The sequence below is a fragment of the Pleurodeles waltl genome, chromosome 5 (genome assembly GCF_031143425.1).
Source record: "Pleurodeles waltl isolate 20211129_DDA chromosome 5, aPleWal1.hap1.20221129, whole genome shotgun sequence".
NCBI lineage: Eukaryota > Metazoa > Chordata > Amphibia > Caudata > Salamandridae > Pleurodeles > Pleurodeles waltl.
Genome location: NC_090444.1, coordinates 704,891,575 through 704,906,553, shown reverse-complemented (window position 1 = coordinate 704,906,553; position 14,979 = coordinate 704,891,575). Strand labels below are relative to the sequence as shown.

Below are 14,979 nucleotides of genomic sequence, written 5' to 3'. Positions count from 1 at the left end.
GAAAAAAATCCAGAGTCTAGATACTTGGTTGTTGAATTATAGCTCTCCTAAAATGCTTGTAAAAGGCCACATGGATAGCAAGGAGATTCAGAAAAGCCAGCCTAAGGTGGCTGGCTAGCTGATGATGTCAGATGCCTTGGAGAAATATCTCAGAATACTTTCTATGTAAAGCATTTTGAGCTTCAGTCTGTAGGTTATATGGTCTTAAATGAGTTTGATGATGGTGTGAGATGCCCGACTCTGGTTCTTCTTTTGTTGACATACAATTATTGATGAAAACTTTGTACAGATGGAGTTGTAACAGTGAAGTCTCTGTGGATCAAACCCAGGAAATCCTGTGTGCATGGATCTCAATGGAAATTTTCATCTAAGAAATGCATGTGGTGGAACACAATCTGGATAAGTAAGTACATTGGCTTGGGCAAAGGAAAACTCTGGGTCAAATTTCACTTCCAGCCACTAAATGTGCTAACTGGAACGTGAGCCCACAGATAATGACTGATTCATGGGAGGAAGCACCAGCAGAGCAACACTGCTACCTTCTGCAGAAGACATGGAATGCAATGATTTAGTGGAGAAGGTTACAGTAGCAGAAGCAAGGCATGTTACTCGAATGTCTTGGGAGAGGTTATGAATCTAAACCAATAATTCTTGTACTTTCTTTAAGCTAGGTTTTCTAGAGAGATAGGCAATCTCTTTAAAGGTTTGACTAAATAAGGCTTCGTACTAATTTTGGTGCTGGAAAGCCTAGATCCTGCAGGACTTCAATCTGCATGTTTTCTCTTCTCACCTGTCCTGATTGAAAACAGAAGGTATTTCCTATTAATCTGATGGTGCACTGGATAATTCAATAATAAGATGAAGCCATAGCTCAAGAAGGAACTGACACACATCATCTTAAACTCACAGTCAAAATACACGTAGATTGTGATATTGGAATTAGGGTGGGTGTGACCAAAAAACTCAAGGTGGCTGGTGAGAGTTTGTTGACATTTAGACTATTACTGAACATGTCCTTTCTTGGTTCCTATTGAGTACCAGATAGATCCAAATTCAATATGAAAATAATTATCTTTCTAGAAGTGGAAGCACAAAGACAGCTGTGTTCTGGAAAAATACTCAGTGCTGGATGTCTATTACTTAGGGGTCATGCCCATCTATAATCAAAGTCAACTGTCTATTCCCTGGCTATCTCCTTTGTAGCCCCCAAAATAGGTAGAAGTAACCTGAAATAAGTTAGAGAGAGCTATCTGGTGCAGAGCAAATATAGCTTAAATCTGGCCTTTGATGCATACACCAACCTACCACAAATATGTAGAAAAAAATGGAACATAACTCATTACCTCCATTTATTCCAAAGAAAATACTACCCTGTAACCATCTATTCGTATTGTGTCATACTCTACATACTCCTGCAATCTAGTGTTGGGTCAGGACATTTGCAAGTTGTTTTGCTTCAAAGTTGTTTTCATCACATGTTCTGCTGTGTCTCCACCCTCAGTCCATAATGCATTTCAAACAAAGACCCCAACATTGGGCTGTTTTCTGCTCAGCATGTGAGTGATGTTAGTGGAGCATAGTGTCAAAGACAAAGATAGCATTGTAGAACCTAAAGTTGAAAAACATTTGTCATCATCACTGGTTTTCAGGGAGAAGGGTGTGGGCATGTGAATCTACAGCACTACCCCCTATGAACAGATGGTTACAGGATAAGTAACATTTTCTGATCGTAGCATGTGTGGCTGAAGATAAAAACGCACTACACAAACTCTAGAGCAGTTTTTTTCTCGAAGCAGTGGCTAGTGAGCAGATGATGCAGATATTTGGACCAAGGTATTGTAAACAGTCTTGTCGACAGTAGCCTGCTTGTGGGCTTGAATATCCAAAAAGTGGTGTAAACATGTGTAGTGTTGGCCAAGTGGTAGCTTTGCAAAGATCTTGTCAAGGGATGTTTCCCAAGAAAGGCCATAGTGAACCAATCTTAAGTGAAGAATGTGCTTTTTGGGCCACAGGCATTTTGTGCTTAGCTTTGGCGGTATAGGATTGAAGGCATTTGACAATCCACCTAGCAGTGTCTGCTTCTGAGTGTAGCGCGTCTCAAATGTGGTTTAGGACAGGCTACAAAGAATTCCTTTGTTTTGCAGATGACCTGGTTCTTGCAATAGGGTACAGGTGCCATCTTAACATCTAATATGAGTGTATTGCCCTCTCCGTCAGAGTCTGGCTGCAGGCGAAGACAAGCAACCTGGCTGATGTAAAACAGAGAGACCAATTTAGGCAATGTAAGGTTACCTCTAAGGACTACCCTACCCTTATGGACCTACATGACGGGTTCCTCTATGGTTAATGCCTGTAAATCACTGACCCTCTCACAAAGAGGTGATGGCCAGTAAAATGTTCACCTTGTAAGATAAAGAACTGGAGGTCAAAGATCAAAAGATGGGACCATAAGCCATGCATGCAGGTTCCAAACTGGTGTTGGAGATATTCTTGGATGTATGATTCTCTTAAGGCCTGAGGCTTTAAAAACAAGGATTTGGAAAAGGGACATATGCTCTTTGTTTTGCATGCGTGCTGTGACTGCAGCTAAATGTGAACAAATGAAAGATCCTGCTTTTTGAAAATGTAAAAGACAGCACATATCTTGCACAGATGTTTTAAGAGCATCTATGTGCTTATCAAGGCAGTAGTAGACAAATTGTTTTCACTTGTCTGTATAACAGGTGTGTGGTGGGTATGCGCCCATCATGCAGGATTTGCAGACACTCCAAGTAGAGTTGAGGTAACCATAGTCTAGGCCTCAACGAACAGATCGCTGGATTAAGTTGCTTGGAGTATGGATACCAGAGCTAATCCTGAAGCTGAGTGAGAAGCTAAGACCTTAATGGCCTTTTCTTCACCAACAACTTGAGGAGCATGTAGTGCGAGAGTCACTTGGGCCCACGTTGATGCAATGGACACTTGCCTCAAATCATAAGGGATGAAGGCGAGAGGCTGAAAAGTATAAGCAAATGTTCCAGAGCAGGCCATCCACACTGCCGTACCCATGGAACATGGGCGTGGGACCTAGTGGCAAATGTTTCGCAAACGTTTTACATTTCACATTTTTGGGAGAGGTGGTGAACAGACAACAGCTTCAGGTAGTTGATATGGTGTCCCTGTTATTGTGGGGCCCTGAACAGTCATGTGGTTTAGGTATGCTTCCCATCCCAAGAGTGAGGCATCTGTAGTCATGCTCTCATGAATAAGCTGTGGCTTTTCCATCATAAATGAGTGTGCTTTCTGCAGATGGGTAGTTTGGCATATGGCACAATTATGATACATGAAATCATAATCCCAAGCAATCTTATTACTGTTGTTACAGTGAGAGGTTAGCCTGTATGGAAAAGAGGCATCATCTTTTGGAATACAATCACCCTTTCTTGATTGGGGTATGCCTTCCCTCTAACATTGTTTAGAATGGACCCTAGAAACAGAGCCAGCTAGGCCTTATATTCCACAAGGCATCTCTAAGGTAAGCTGGAGCCCTTGGAGGATGATTTTCAGGGCAGAGAGACGCTTTTGGTGCCGGACTCCGAAAGGAAGAACTTTTCCCTTGTAGTATTCTACACTTATCACAATGTGCAGGTACCAATGGTGGGCTGGATGCATGGGGATGTGGAAGTACGGCTCTTTTAAACTGAGCGCCACCATGAAGTTCCCTTGTTGGAGCAGTGAGATGCAGGTTCTGCAGGGTGGCCATATGGAAGTGGCACGGCATCCTGAAAAGAGTGTTCAGCATTGCCAGCACACACAAATTTAAAGTGCTATTTTGCACTGGGTGCCTCAACAATGGTGAATACTAAAGATTTTTTAACTAAAGTGAGTGTTATCATGCACTGCATTTACCACAATGCATTTGGGTGAACGATGTGCTGGTATGCAAGGCAGTGTGCTCCCCCCTACCCACCACATGCATCTTAATGTTGTGGTGGTGTGCACCCCTCTGGATTACTGCAAGATACATAGTAGTGTCATCTGGGCGGGAGGGGTGAGGAGGAGGTTTGGTGGGCTAAGGTCTAAGTTGAGTCATTTGGTAGTCTTCCCAAAAGTCCTCCCCCTGCCTGGCCAGTAGGAAGGGGGCAGACTCCCCGTTTTTGGCCAGTAGGGTCTCATAGTATGTGTTCTTAGGATGGTATTGGCATTCCCGATCAGAGTTTGTATGGGCTTACTTTGCAGTGGAATGTGGGGAGTCAGATTATGGAGGGGTGCAAGGGCTTGAATGCTGGGTTAAGATAAGGGCTTCTGGAGGTAGGGTACAGTGAAGGTAGGCTGATGGTCTTATCTCTAACCCTTCCTTGAATGGGAAAGGCAGCTAGCTGAAAGGAGAGCTCTTCCTTGAAGTCATGTTTCCTTTTCTTAGGGGTCTTCAATGGTGCATCCATACTGGTGTAAAGGGAGCATCGTGAAGATCTTCCCCATGGGGAGGTGGATGTATATTTTCTTCTGCCTTGAATCCAGAATGTATGGCAGTTGTAGCATAAGCTGTTCCTCGCCCGATTCAGGGTGTCGTGTTCATGGTTTGTCTGGTGCCAACCTTGGGGTGGTATGACCAGAGATTGCAGAGCCTCTCCCCTTCAGTCCCAAGGTAGCTTCTTGCACAGTAATGCCTTTCAGGTAGTGTAAGAGATCTCGACTTTCTGGGGAACATGCACAGGTTACACACCCCATGCTGATCTGATTAAAGGTACTTAGTGTTGCACCTAGGGCAGAATGGGAAAGGTGAGTATTCCATAACACTCCTCAGCAGTCATTCTCTGGATTATAAACGGAAGTTCCTTGTTGTCCCATTGACACTGGTCATAAGTATGGGTCTCCCATGGCAGTATGGTTTGAAACCCATAGGCGTGGTGCATCGAAAAAGCTTGATTGTCAAAAAGTAGTACTTGCAGCTGACAGTGGAGAGGTGAGCAATTGCTTTTTGGTTGCCTGAGTCGAAGTTCCAATGACTGACCCCTAAGTACCTGGCGAAAGATATTGCCGTCCTAGAGCTGTCACTTTAACGACCGGACCCAATGGCAGAAGAAAATAATCTAAGGTGGAGGCTTTGTCCTGGTGCACTGTGGATCTGGGTAGGAGTCACCATAGATATTGTGACTGGAAAAAAACATCAAAGCAAACAAGATGCAAAATTCAGAGCTCAACAGTAGGTAGCAGAAGTACGCAGAGCATATTCATCTACAGCCTCAGAAGGTAAAAAACACATATATCACTCACCAGGCACTTTTTACGCACCAGAATAGTGTATAGCAGCAATAAGTAGTGAAATAAAGTGCACTGTACCAGAGAAAAGAACGAAACAAATGCATTTATTTTCAGTGCTGCACATTTGCTCTGACTGCTTACACCAGAGCAACATACAATCAGCGGCTTCTGTGCAAGGGCGCCAGGGCTCCGCCCTCTTTACATTTACCATAAAAAAGAAAGCAATAATAAATCTGCATTTTTTTTTATTTTTTAATGCTTCCTCTTGAACTCGGGCCTGTTGTACTTGCTGTGATGATGACACTAATGTGTCATGGCGTTTTCCCTAAACTTGCTCCCCTAGGTGGGCCCAAAAGTCTAGAGTATTTGCCGGGCTGACACTCTCACAGCCCTCATGCCTGTGAGGTCATCAGCTTGGCAAAGGCCTAGCATCGAGGGCCAGTCTCCACCCTCTGATGACATGGGGGTAAAGTTAGCCCTGGGCGTTTCAAACCAAAGCCCTGTAGTGCTAAGTCTCCACGTCAATCAGAGAGGGAGAGCATTTTCACCTCACCCTTTCCCAACTTTTCACAGGGTCTGGGATGGGACACACCTTGTGACAAGTTGGGAAAGGGTGTGGTAAAGGCTGCAAGCAGGAAGCCAGGAAATCGAGTCTGACAGTTTGTCATTAGGACTTAAGACATACTGTGCAGAGTCAACTTGCTTCCCTCGTGTAAGTTAATGCTGGAGCTGGATGGCATTTTCACTCTGGTGTGTTACTTCGGTATTAGAACTAGACTTGTGGCGAGTGGGGAGCAAAGGGCAAGGCTTTGATTTAAAGTACTGAGTTCATGTCATGAAGGAGTCAGAGTCGGCGTCGCCTCGTGGCTCGACTTCGCTGCTACAGACATATGTCATGTTTTAAAGTCTTCAGTTACCCCTGCAAAGACAGAGCCTGTGTTAAAGTCACAATGCTGTTATTGTGACTTGCTCTTGAAATGAAAGCCAAATGCAGGAGCAATGTTGTCTACCATTCTCAACCTCAGCAGAATGGCTGTGGAGTTCTGAATCTCTTGCAACTTCTGTAAAACTGCCTTGGATATGCCTACATTATTGATACTGCAATAGTTAACATGAACAGAGACACACTAAGTCACAATAATTCCCAGGGCAGAACTGAAAAGTGAAACACTATGCGTTTCAAAGACTGGACGTGGTAAAACATAAACCACTCACCTAGTTGATCTTTGCACCCATACATAAATTTGACTGCATTTTTATGTCTGTTTTTTAAGCGGAGTGATTTTTAAATATACACATATGGTCACAATTGGTAGTAAAAACGTTCTCCTTTATTCTTCACAGTCTGTATCATGAACTCTTGCGCTGGTCCAGAGCAGAGCTGTGCCCCTGCTTTTCTGCACTGGCAAGTTTATGAATAAACTATAGACACCGCAGCATGGACACAGTGAGTAGTGATCGCCTCTCTCTGTATCCAAGCTTTGCTGTCTGGAGGTCATGCACTATCTCAGAGCATTTCTGATTTAAATGCACGTGTTTTAGTGCGAGCTCCTAAAGACAACCACTCAGCTCCGCGCCAGCGCTGTCCTTCATGATACTTAGACCTCTTACGCTTTTCAGCTTTTCTAGCCAGTTTTGCTTCAGAAGCATGAGTTATGTATAACAGGTGAATTGAAGAGTATTTGCTAAAAAAATATCACATACATCCACAGTTGCTCAACATAAAGTGTTGTAGTCAGTTTTTTTTTTTTCTTCTTCTCTTGTCTAAGAAAATGTTACATCCATTATTTTATTTTAAATAGCACGTTGATACCGGAAAAGCAAGACATAAGTGCGTAATGTGGTTTGTTTGTTGTCTGTGCTGCTGTGATGATGCTAAGTGCATTATCAAAAAAGAATAACCAGTCTAAAATGGACGTACCTGGCAGGTTGCTGTAAATGGGACAAGAGCCTTTTTCCATCAGTCCTGCGACTCATCATATATCCTTGTCGGGGTTGGTAACAAGGAAGGCAGCCGCGCAAGAAGCAGTAGAGCTTCAGTCATAAAGCCCGCACTGAGGAGCTTAAAGGGAGCTTTGAATACACTTTATTCAGAGCTCGGGGACAGCAGCTCTGTCAGTAGGACCCTTGGGAACATGAATCTGAGAAGCATCTCAAAAACACATTTTTTTATGTCAGACTGCTCAATTCCTACCTTAACGTTTGTATGATTTGTGAAATCTAGGCTGAAAAGCACTGTACATGTGATAGAGGAAGGGTTTGTGATTGGCAAGGAACACAGTTTTCACAAGATTTCTTCCCATAAACTTCAGTTATTATTGGAAAGTCATCTAAATCCAAAAGGCTGTCATCAAATCACCACCTTATTATTTATTTATTGATTTTGGCGTTATGTAGCGTGCTGACATCTGCTCTTGCCACCACTTCAGGAGCATTTTAAGAAATGGAGATTTCTAATGAGGTGAATTAGAGGAGTTAAGTTTCCATATATCTTAAATAAGATTGGCACAGGAATTGGCGACAAACCACCCAAGAAAACATGCCCTGCACCTCTAACGTCTGCCTCCCTCACCCTGACCAAGAATAGCCCCACCACTCACAAACTTCACCAGCCGCCACTGCAACATACTACTTGTATTTGCCAATACTAAGAGACTCTAAATTTCTACAAATTATAAAGCATTATGTTGGCCATAATAAGTGGAATTATAATGTGAATATTTTTTGGAGTGGCCATGACGTACACACTCATATCACATAATCACATATGCATCCAAGTTACCTAGCCCCATGAACATTTAGTATTTTGTTTTAAATACGCGACTTTCCTTGCAGGAACGCTGTAAACCGCAAAACACTACATACAGGGGTTTTCAGCTGACGAGCTTATGTACAAGTCTGAAAGTTATGCATGTACAATGATTTGAGAAGAGCAACACAGACAATGTGAGCAGCGCAGGAATGACAAGATCAAGGTAGTACGTTTAGGCCCATATTTTTTCGTAATATTCATTATCATGATGTAATGCGTTGGGGGGTGAGTAATACCATATTTTTTAAGCGTAAAGGAGGTGAATCTAGACGTCTGCTCTAAGTTAATGAGGAAGGAGAAGGCTAGAAGAGGGAACAGGAGAGCATACGTAAGCAGGAGATGAAACTAGGTAGAAGGATGCTAACTTTAAGAGGCCACAGGGTGTCATGTGCACATACAGAAAATAAACACTAGGAGTGGAGAAAGTCCGAAGGCACAGTTGTGGCAACAGTAATGATTTCTTACAGGATGCTGTGCCACATTAATTCTTCATCATTTTTGACAATGAGTAGAGATAGCTGTTATTCCGCCATTTTGTCTGCGGTGATTCATAGTCATCTACATCATCTACTTAGCTTCTCTTTTTATGTCCAGCCCTTGTTAGAAACATTTTCTTCAGAAGAGCTCCACAGGTATAACTGTACGTCATCTGGGCACCAGTGTCAGCCAGTGTGGATTTTTTAAGTGACGTAAAAGTAAAAAAAAAAAGAAAGGTAAGTAGTTTCTGGCTATGCAAAATCATGAAAAATATTTAAGCAAGGCTTGAAAATCAAAAACAGTCTTCAGAAAACTAAGATGGTAGCTGCGCACAATAGCATGACAAATAGTCAATGCTAAGGTGCGGTAGGGATGTAGCAAAGAATGGTTGCAAGATGTGGCCCTATGCCTGAATGAATTTGATGTTTACTTAAGGTGGTGCTACAGGGAGGAGGCGTTCCACCAGTTCCAAATAAGAGATAGCTATCGGACAGAATGTAAGTGAATGTAGATCACAGCCCCTGAGAATTGTAATTTACCTGTTTGTCTCTATTTTCATCCTCCCCAGCTGCACATTCAGAGACCTCTGGGCAGTCTGAGAGTCGTGGGACACAGTGGAGCTCATGGTGCTCACGCCAGAAGTGTGCACGGTGTCTTCACTGATGGTGATCGGCCTGAGAACAGTCTGTGCCACTCCACGATCATCATGGTCTTCCACCTCCATGTCATCTTGGTCTGCTGGATCACTTTCCGATGCAAGACTAAAATGTGGCCTCAATTCTAGACGAAGAAAGATACACAAAGGTTGGGACTATGAAGTGGACTTTTTGATTCTGTGAAATTGCAGTTATAATTTTACAATATCTAAAACAACTAAGTGTCAGCCTGTCAATAATTTCTAGATACACAGAAATGTACTATAAATACTCAATGTTAAATCTATTCAAGAACAAGCAATGAAAATCAGCTTTTTTTATTTGATATCTACAGTCTCATGTCTCCACTTGTTGTGGAATTTCATATTCCACTTCCATATGAAGACGATATTAAATCGGGGTACATGCTTGGTATTTATCTGCTGATGATATATGGCAGTGTTCGGAGTGGGCAGAGAAGCCCAAACTACTGGAAACAAAAGCAACTCAAAGTAACTGTACTTGGTAGTGTTTCATTTGCAATACCACTGATAAGAGGCAGACCTTCAACTGGAGGGAAAGCATCAAGATACTACCTGCTGATTTTACACGGATGTGTCCAGTGTGGGATTTATTGGAGGTAAACAGTAATCCATGTTAGACTGAGAATGCTTTGGCTATCAAATTAAATCGAATGTGTAACACATAAAAACATGTTCAGAGTGACACCTGAAAATGGGCTACATTTTACAGTAGTTGCAGTAACTGTTCCAATGCTACCATAAACTGATCACAGACCATTTTATGTAAAGTTAGCACTGATAATAAATACAGCGTTTACTGGTTACATGTCTAGATAACCCAAGTTGTGTTAACATGAAGCAAGTTACCCGACTGTCCAAAGTTGAAGTATAATTCAAGCCAAGGAAAACCCTTGATACGTTAATATAATGCATCATTAAAGTGATGATGTGCAGAAGAAGATGAACAAAGGGACGTTACGGTTCTCTACTAACGTGAGTTAGTACACACTGCAATAAAATAATCTTAAACTTCCTTGAAAACAAGCCAGTTGCAGGGACGTCATGTATATGGTCCTGTGAGAATTTAGATCTGCACAGTGCACTACCTTGCGCTTTTTGGTATTGTTTTGAATCTTTCCACAGTGAATGTAACCTTTTTAGCATTTCCAATCAACACATGCTCTGCAAAAAATGAGATGCATTTTTATACCCTATTTCATCCCAAGAGAGTGGATCCCTATCAGGGCTTCAGGCCCAGAACCACAACTGACCACAAGAAGGGTCAGTGTCAGGAAGGGTCAGCTAAAAACAAACATAGTGCAATAGACACTTGGAAGCTTATACCTGCAGAATGGAGACAACAATTACCTACACTAAGAAAGTTCACGCTACAGAGGGTGGGGAGGTGTCAGTACCCACAGAGGCGTACTGGCTTCAGCGATGCCTCACCTCCCCGTTTCCATGCAACGTCTTTGTTTTCTTGTTTTCCAAAGGTACTGTACCTGGGATCTGTGCGACTCCGTGACCGCCCCTCACTCTCTTGCGAGTGGCGTTGCTCTTTTGGGAATGACTCTGTCAAAGACATTGTGATAGCTCCACTTGAGGCTATTGTGTTTCTAAGTGTTTTACTGAAATTTAATCTTTAAAAATTTGTATCTTTGCTTGTGAATGTTGGGTTTTTGTCGTTCTAGTCTTGTTTTACTCAGATAAATATTGGCTATTTTTCTAAACTGTGTGTGTGTGTGTGTACAAATACTTTACACATTGCCTGTGAGATAAGCCTAACTGCTTGTGCCCACAGAGGGTCAGATGTGGAAGGCCCGTGCTGCATGGCCTGTGGGAAGGCTGGCATAAGGACAGGCGTGGGCACAGAATACAGTTCTTCAACTAGGGGCTTAAGAGAAGGAGAAGGTCAGAAGGAAGAATTTAATAAAAGGCTACTGCAGAGTATAGAGGTTGGAGAATGCGACCAATTAGGCATATAAATTTCACCCTCTGCTTTGTAGGTAAGAGGAGGCTCAGGCTGTCTGGGTGGTCAAGAAAGGACATGCATGCATGCAATCGGTCGGATGATACAATGAGTGGCATCTGAAAGGTAAAAGGCTGTAATGTTGACATAGGAATCGTATATGCCTTGCTCCGCTCTGTGGGAGCAGGAATAAAGCAATGAACCCATGACTGAACCTATTAGCTGTGTCTCAGAATCTTGATAGCGATGGGCCAAAACAAAGGATCTGAGTTAAATAACACAGCGTCATCCAAAATAAAAGCTCCTGACAACCAAGAAGATGTGTTTTCTTATTTCTGATGTGAAACACCTCTTTATACTATCCGACTTTAGTTTCAGTATTTACGACACATGGATTACGGAGTGCCTGAGTCAACAAAGTGAATTAATGAGACTCACGCTTGCAAGTGGAGGACTCCGAACCCTTCACACCTCTTAGCACACCTCTGGGCCACCTGACAGGTAAGCAGCTTCAACTGGAGCACACAATATCATGAATGGATGGAAAAGATTGATCTGTGCTCACTGCTGGAGCTCTACCCATTAACAGGTCCATAATCCCATTCCTTATTACAAGAAAGGATCACTTTCAGACTCTGCCTCTACAGCTCTATGTGACACCCTGGGACAGTGGAAGCAGATGGAGATAGGATTTAAAGTTTGAAGTGGTTTGAATTGAATTGGTCAGAGGAGGATAGAACTGGCAGGCCAAATGAAGGATTCTTAATCATAGGACTGTCTCCACCATGTTGGATTATAAATTGTGAAGGGTGGCTGGGAGGATGCTCGGGCCATTACCGAACAAGATCAATCTCAACAGTGCAGTTACAAAGAGAATGTATACTGTGGGAACCTTTTTCAACTGTGAAAGAGACTATCTGGTTCACTGGGATATTTGGACCAACACTGCTAGGAACAGATGGCTGCCTCCTTGGAAGCATTGCCTCTGATGAGCCGGAAAGGCAAAAAATGTCCTGCATAAGAGAAGACTGTGCACAACTTCTCACGGTCCTAGATCACTGGTGTGCTGCTGGAAGGGCTCCAAAGACTTCTTTGGTGATGTGGAGTCCCTCAAAGCCGATTTCTTGAGGACTGAGGTCTTTAGGATCAGTCTTAAAATAACAAAAAGCGTGCATCTTTTTGGGCACTTGCACAAACACTTAGAAGCTGCTACTGGTACTTGTGTAGTAAAAGCCTACACACATAAAAGCCAGCAACATCAGCACAGAAAGGCTGCTGGTAGCTTCCAGGAAACCAATGCCCGTCAACCTGGCCAGCTTCCACGACCACACATGAGCAGAGGCTCCATAGTGGTTATTCAAGGAACAATGTGAATATTGCTGGAACACTGCTGCACTTTAGAGAACACTTTTGATACAAGCCTTTTCTGGTTTCCTCTTTTTGAATCTGTGATTATTTATGGTTTAGTTTTTTTAAAAACATTTGAACCTTTTATTCAATTTTCTTCTTTATTTCCTTTACTAAACGTGGTGCATACCATTACGTTTGTAATTTCTTTAACAGGTCTTAGTTTGGCTGGCTTATGCCACACTACACCAGCCACATTTTCTACGGGACTTGCATTGCCACGTAGCCGCTGGAACCAATGGTGAGCTTTGCATTCCTTACTGAAACCAGTTTAGCTTTGTGGAACCCTCCATCTGGGGTGTGTGGCTGCTCAAGCACAGCTCTTATTAAGTCTTTGATTCCTTTTGCTCCTATAGCATGATAGTGGCTGTACTAACATAAAATCCTGAGAAAAAAAAAGATTTGCCTGCATTAGGACAAACTGCGCATGTGCCAATGCACTGCAAGTGACTTCACAACATACACAGCTGCCAAGATTCCAAGGCCTATGAGTGACGTGCTGCTCCAGTCCAGTTTTTTTTATTTTATTCTGGGACTTGTAGTTACGTTTATAATGAAAATGAAATAAAAACAACTACATGCTCCAGCATTAAAACAAAATAACAGGAGTGGGGCAGCACATCAAACATGGACCTTGGAATCTTGGCAAGGAGGAACATGACATCCCAGGTGGCATGACAAATGACAAAAACATCTCTGGTAAAAACATGTGGGCACACCACAGTCAGAAGACAGATGTCCTTGAAGAACTCTTTCTAATAAGGAATTTGTATTATTACTGAATAGATGTATTAACAGAGACTACTTAGTGATTAATTCCGATAAGGCCATTGTCCGCCACAAGATGTCACCGAAGTATACGCAGAAAAGAAAGCTGCTGCAGCTCTACTCACAAGATACGAGCATCATCAGAGATAAATTAGTAAATATCTAAGCAGCCAACCATAACTCCCCTTAACAAACGTTTTATTCCATGATTTGTTTTGAATTTGTAAGGATGTATTGCGCCCCTGTTCCCAAAAGACATCATGTGCAGTTGTACCCAACAGCCACATCCCAGCATTCTGAAGGTGTCACCCAGTGGGAATGGCCTGTACAAGTTCCATTGCCCCCCAAACTACATATGCTTCAGCGACACCCGGTTCCCTGATCTCTTCAAGTGGTGGGAAAGGGTAGAAACCGTGCTCAGCCTATGGTCAAGCGTCTTGTCCACTACTCGTGCCCTCTGAGCGCCAGGGGCTTGACTCATACCTGTACCCTCTGGTCTCATTGCATGGTACAATCTCCACTTATCTTTCCAAGATAAAACGCAGGTAATTTGGTTTCTGAAACTTTTTGTGCCGATTCGTCATAAGGGCCACTGTTAAAAGAAGTATTTGATGAATGTCTGCATTAGTACAATGATGTGAACCAAATGGAGAGAAAGCAAGGCCCTTGGCCAAACCCTGTGCAGAGCACATATTGGCATCAGTGCCAGGCTAGGGTTACTGTGAGGGTAAAGGTTATGCGCAAAGGAGAGAGGGATGTTACTGCCAAGTCTAGCTCAATCTGGTATAAGATTTAACTATTTACATAAAGAGGTGTTAAACCAGAGATTACTTTTGGAGGACCTTTTGCCAAATGTGTTTCGGGTGTGTGGGCTGGGGCGGGTTCTATTAGTTTGTTAATAGCCCTCACTGCAGGTGAGGTATGCCCACTAGTCCAACATGGCCACACAGAAAGTCTTTACAGAACCAGATTTACGAAGTGGCTTGTGCTTCACGAACTGCAATGGCTCGCGGAACTAAAATAATAAACATTTCCCAGAAAATCCAATTTTGCTGCATGGAATTCAATATGACTACCATAGCAAAATGTATTTTCTGATGTCTCTATATTATTCGGACTCTCAAACAAGATTTTGCATGGGAAGCACCCTTTTGTGGCCATTCCCCACAACTATAAAAAAAAAATCCCTCCTTGATCATGTTCAAACTCTTTTACAGAGATACTTTTGCCAAATTCTCTACAGATTTGTCAAACGGGGTCAAAGATATTAGAGATCAAGAATACTTTTCTTATAGAATAAGAGTCTGAACCACATTGGCCGATTCAGTATCACCAGCTCTGGAACATATTTGCATTGTGGATGGTTGTATAGCCTGGATACTATTAGTGGGTTCTTGTGACGAGGCAAACCATGGCACTGAAATGTTAAGTCAATGAGTTCAACTCCTTTGGCCAGGCGTACAGAGAGAAACTACCTACAGGTAGCCATTTGGCTTCTCCGCACTAGTTCCAATGCTTCATCTCAAGCTGTATATAAGAATGCAGCCTACTGGAAAACTGTACTACATTCATAGGTCACTAATATTCATGACATGAGCAGCGCACTCCTAAACCATAATTCCATTCTGATGAAAGTCAAAAGAA

General features: G+C 42.7%; 1 protein-coding gene across 2 annotated transcripts in view; it reads right to left on the bottom strand.

Annotated features, from left to right (window-relative positions):
- The window catches only part of MAP3K5 (mitogen-activated protein kinase kinase kinase 5), a 759,411-nt gene that overhangs the window by 30,432 nt on the left and 714,000 nt on the right, over positions 1 to 14,979 (bottom strand). For both annotated transcript variants that reach the window (XM_069234653.1, XM_069234652.1), the window contains exon 26: positions 9,073 to 9,313. In XM_069234653.1, coding sequence (XP_069090754.1) covers positions 9,073 to 9,313 — 241 coding nt within the window. The remainder of the gene's footprint in view (positions 1 to 9,072; positions 9,314 to 14,979) is intronic.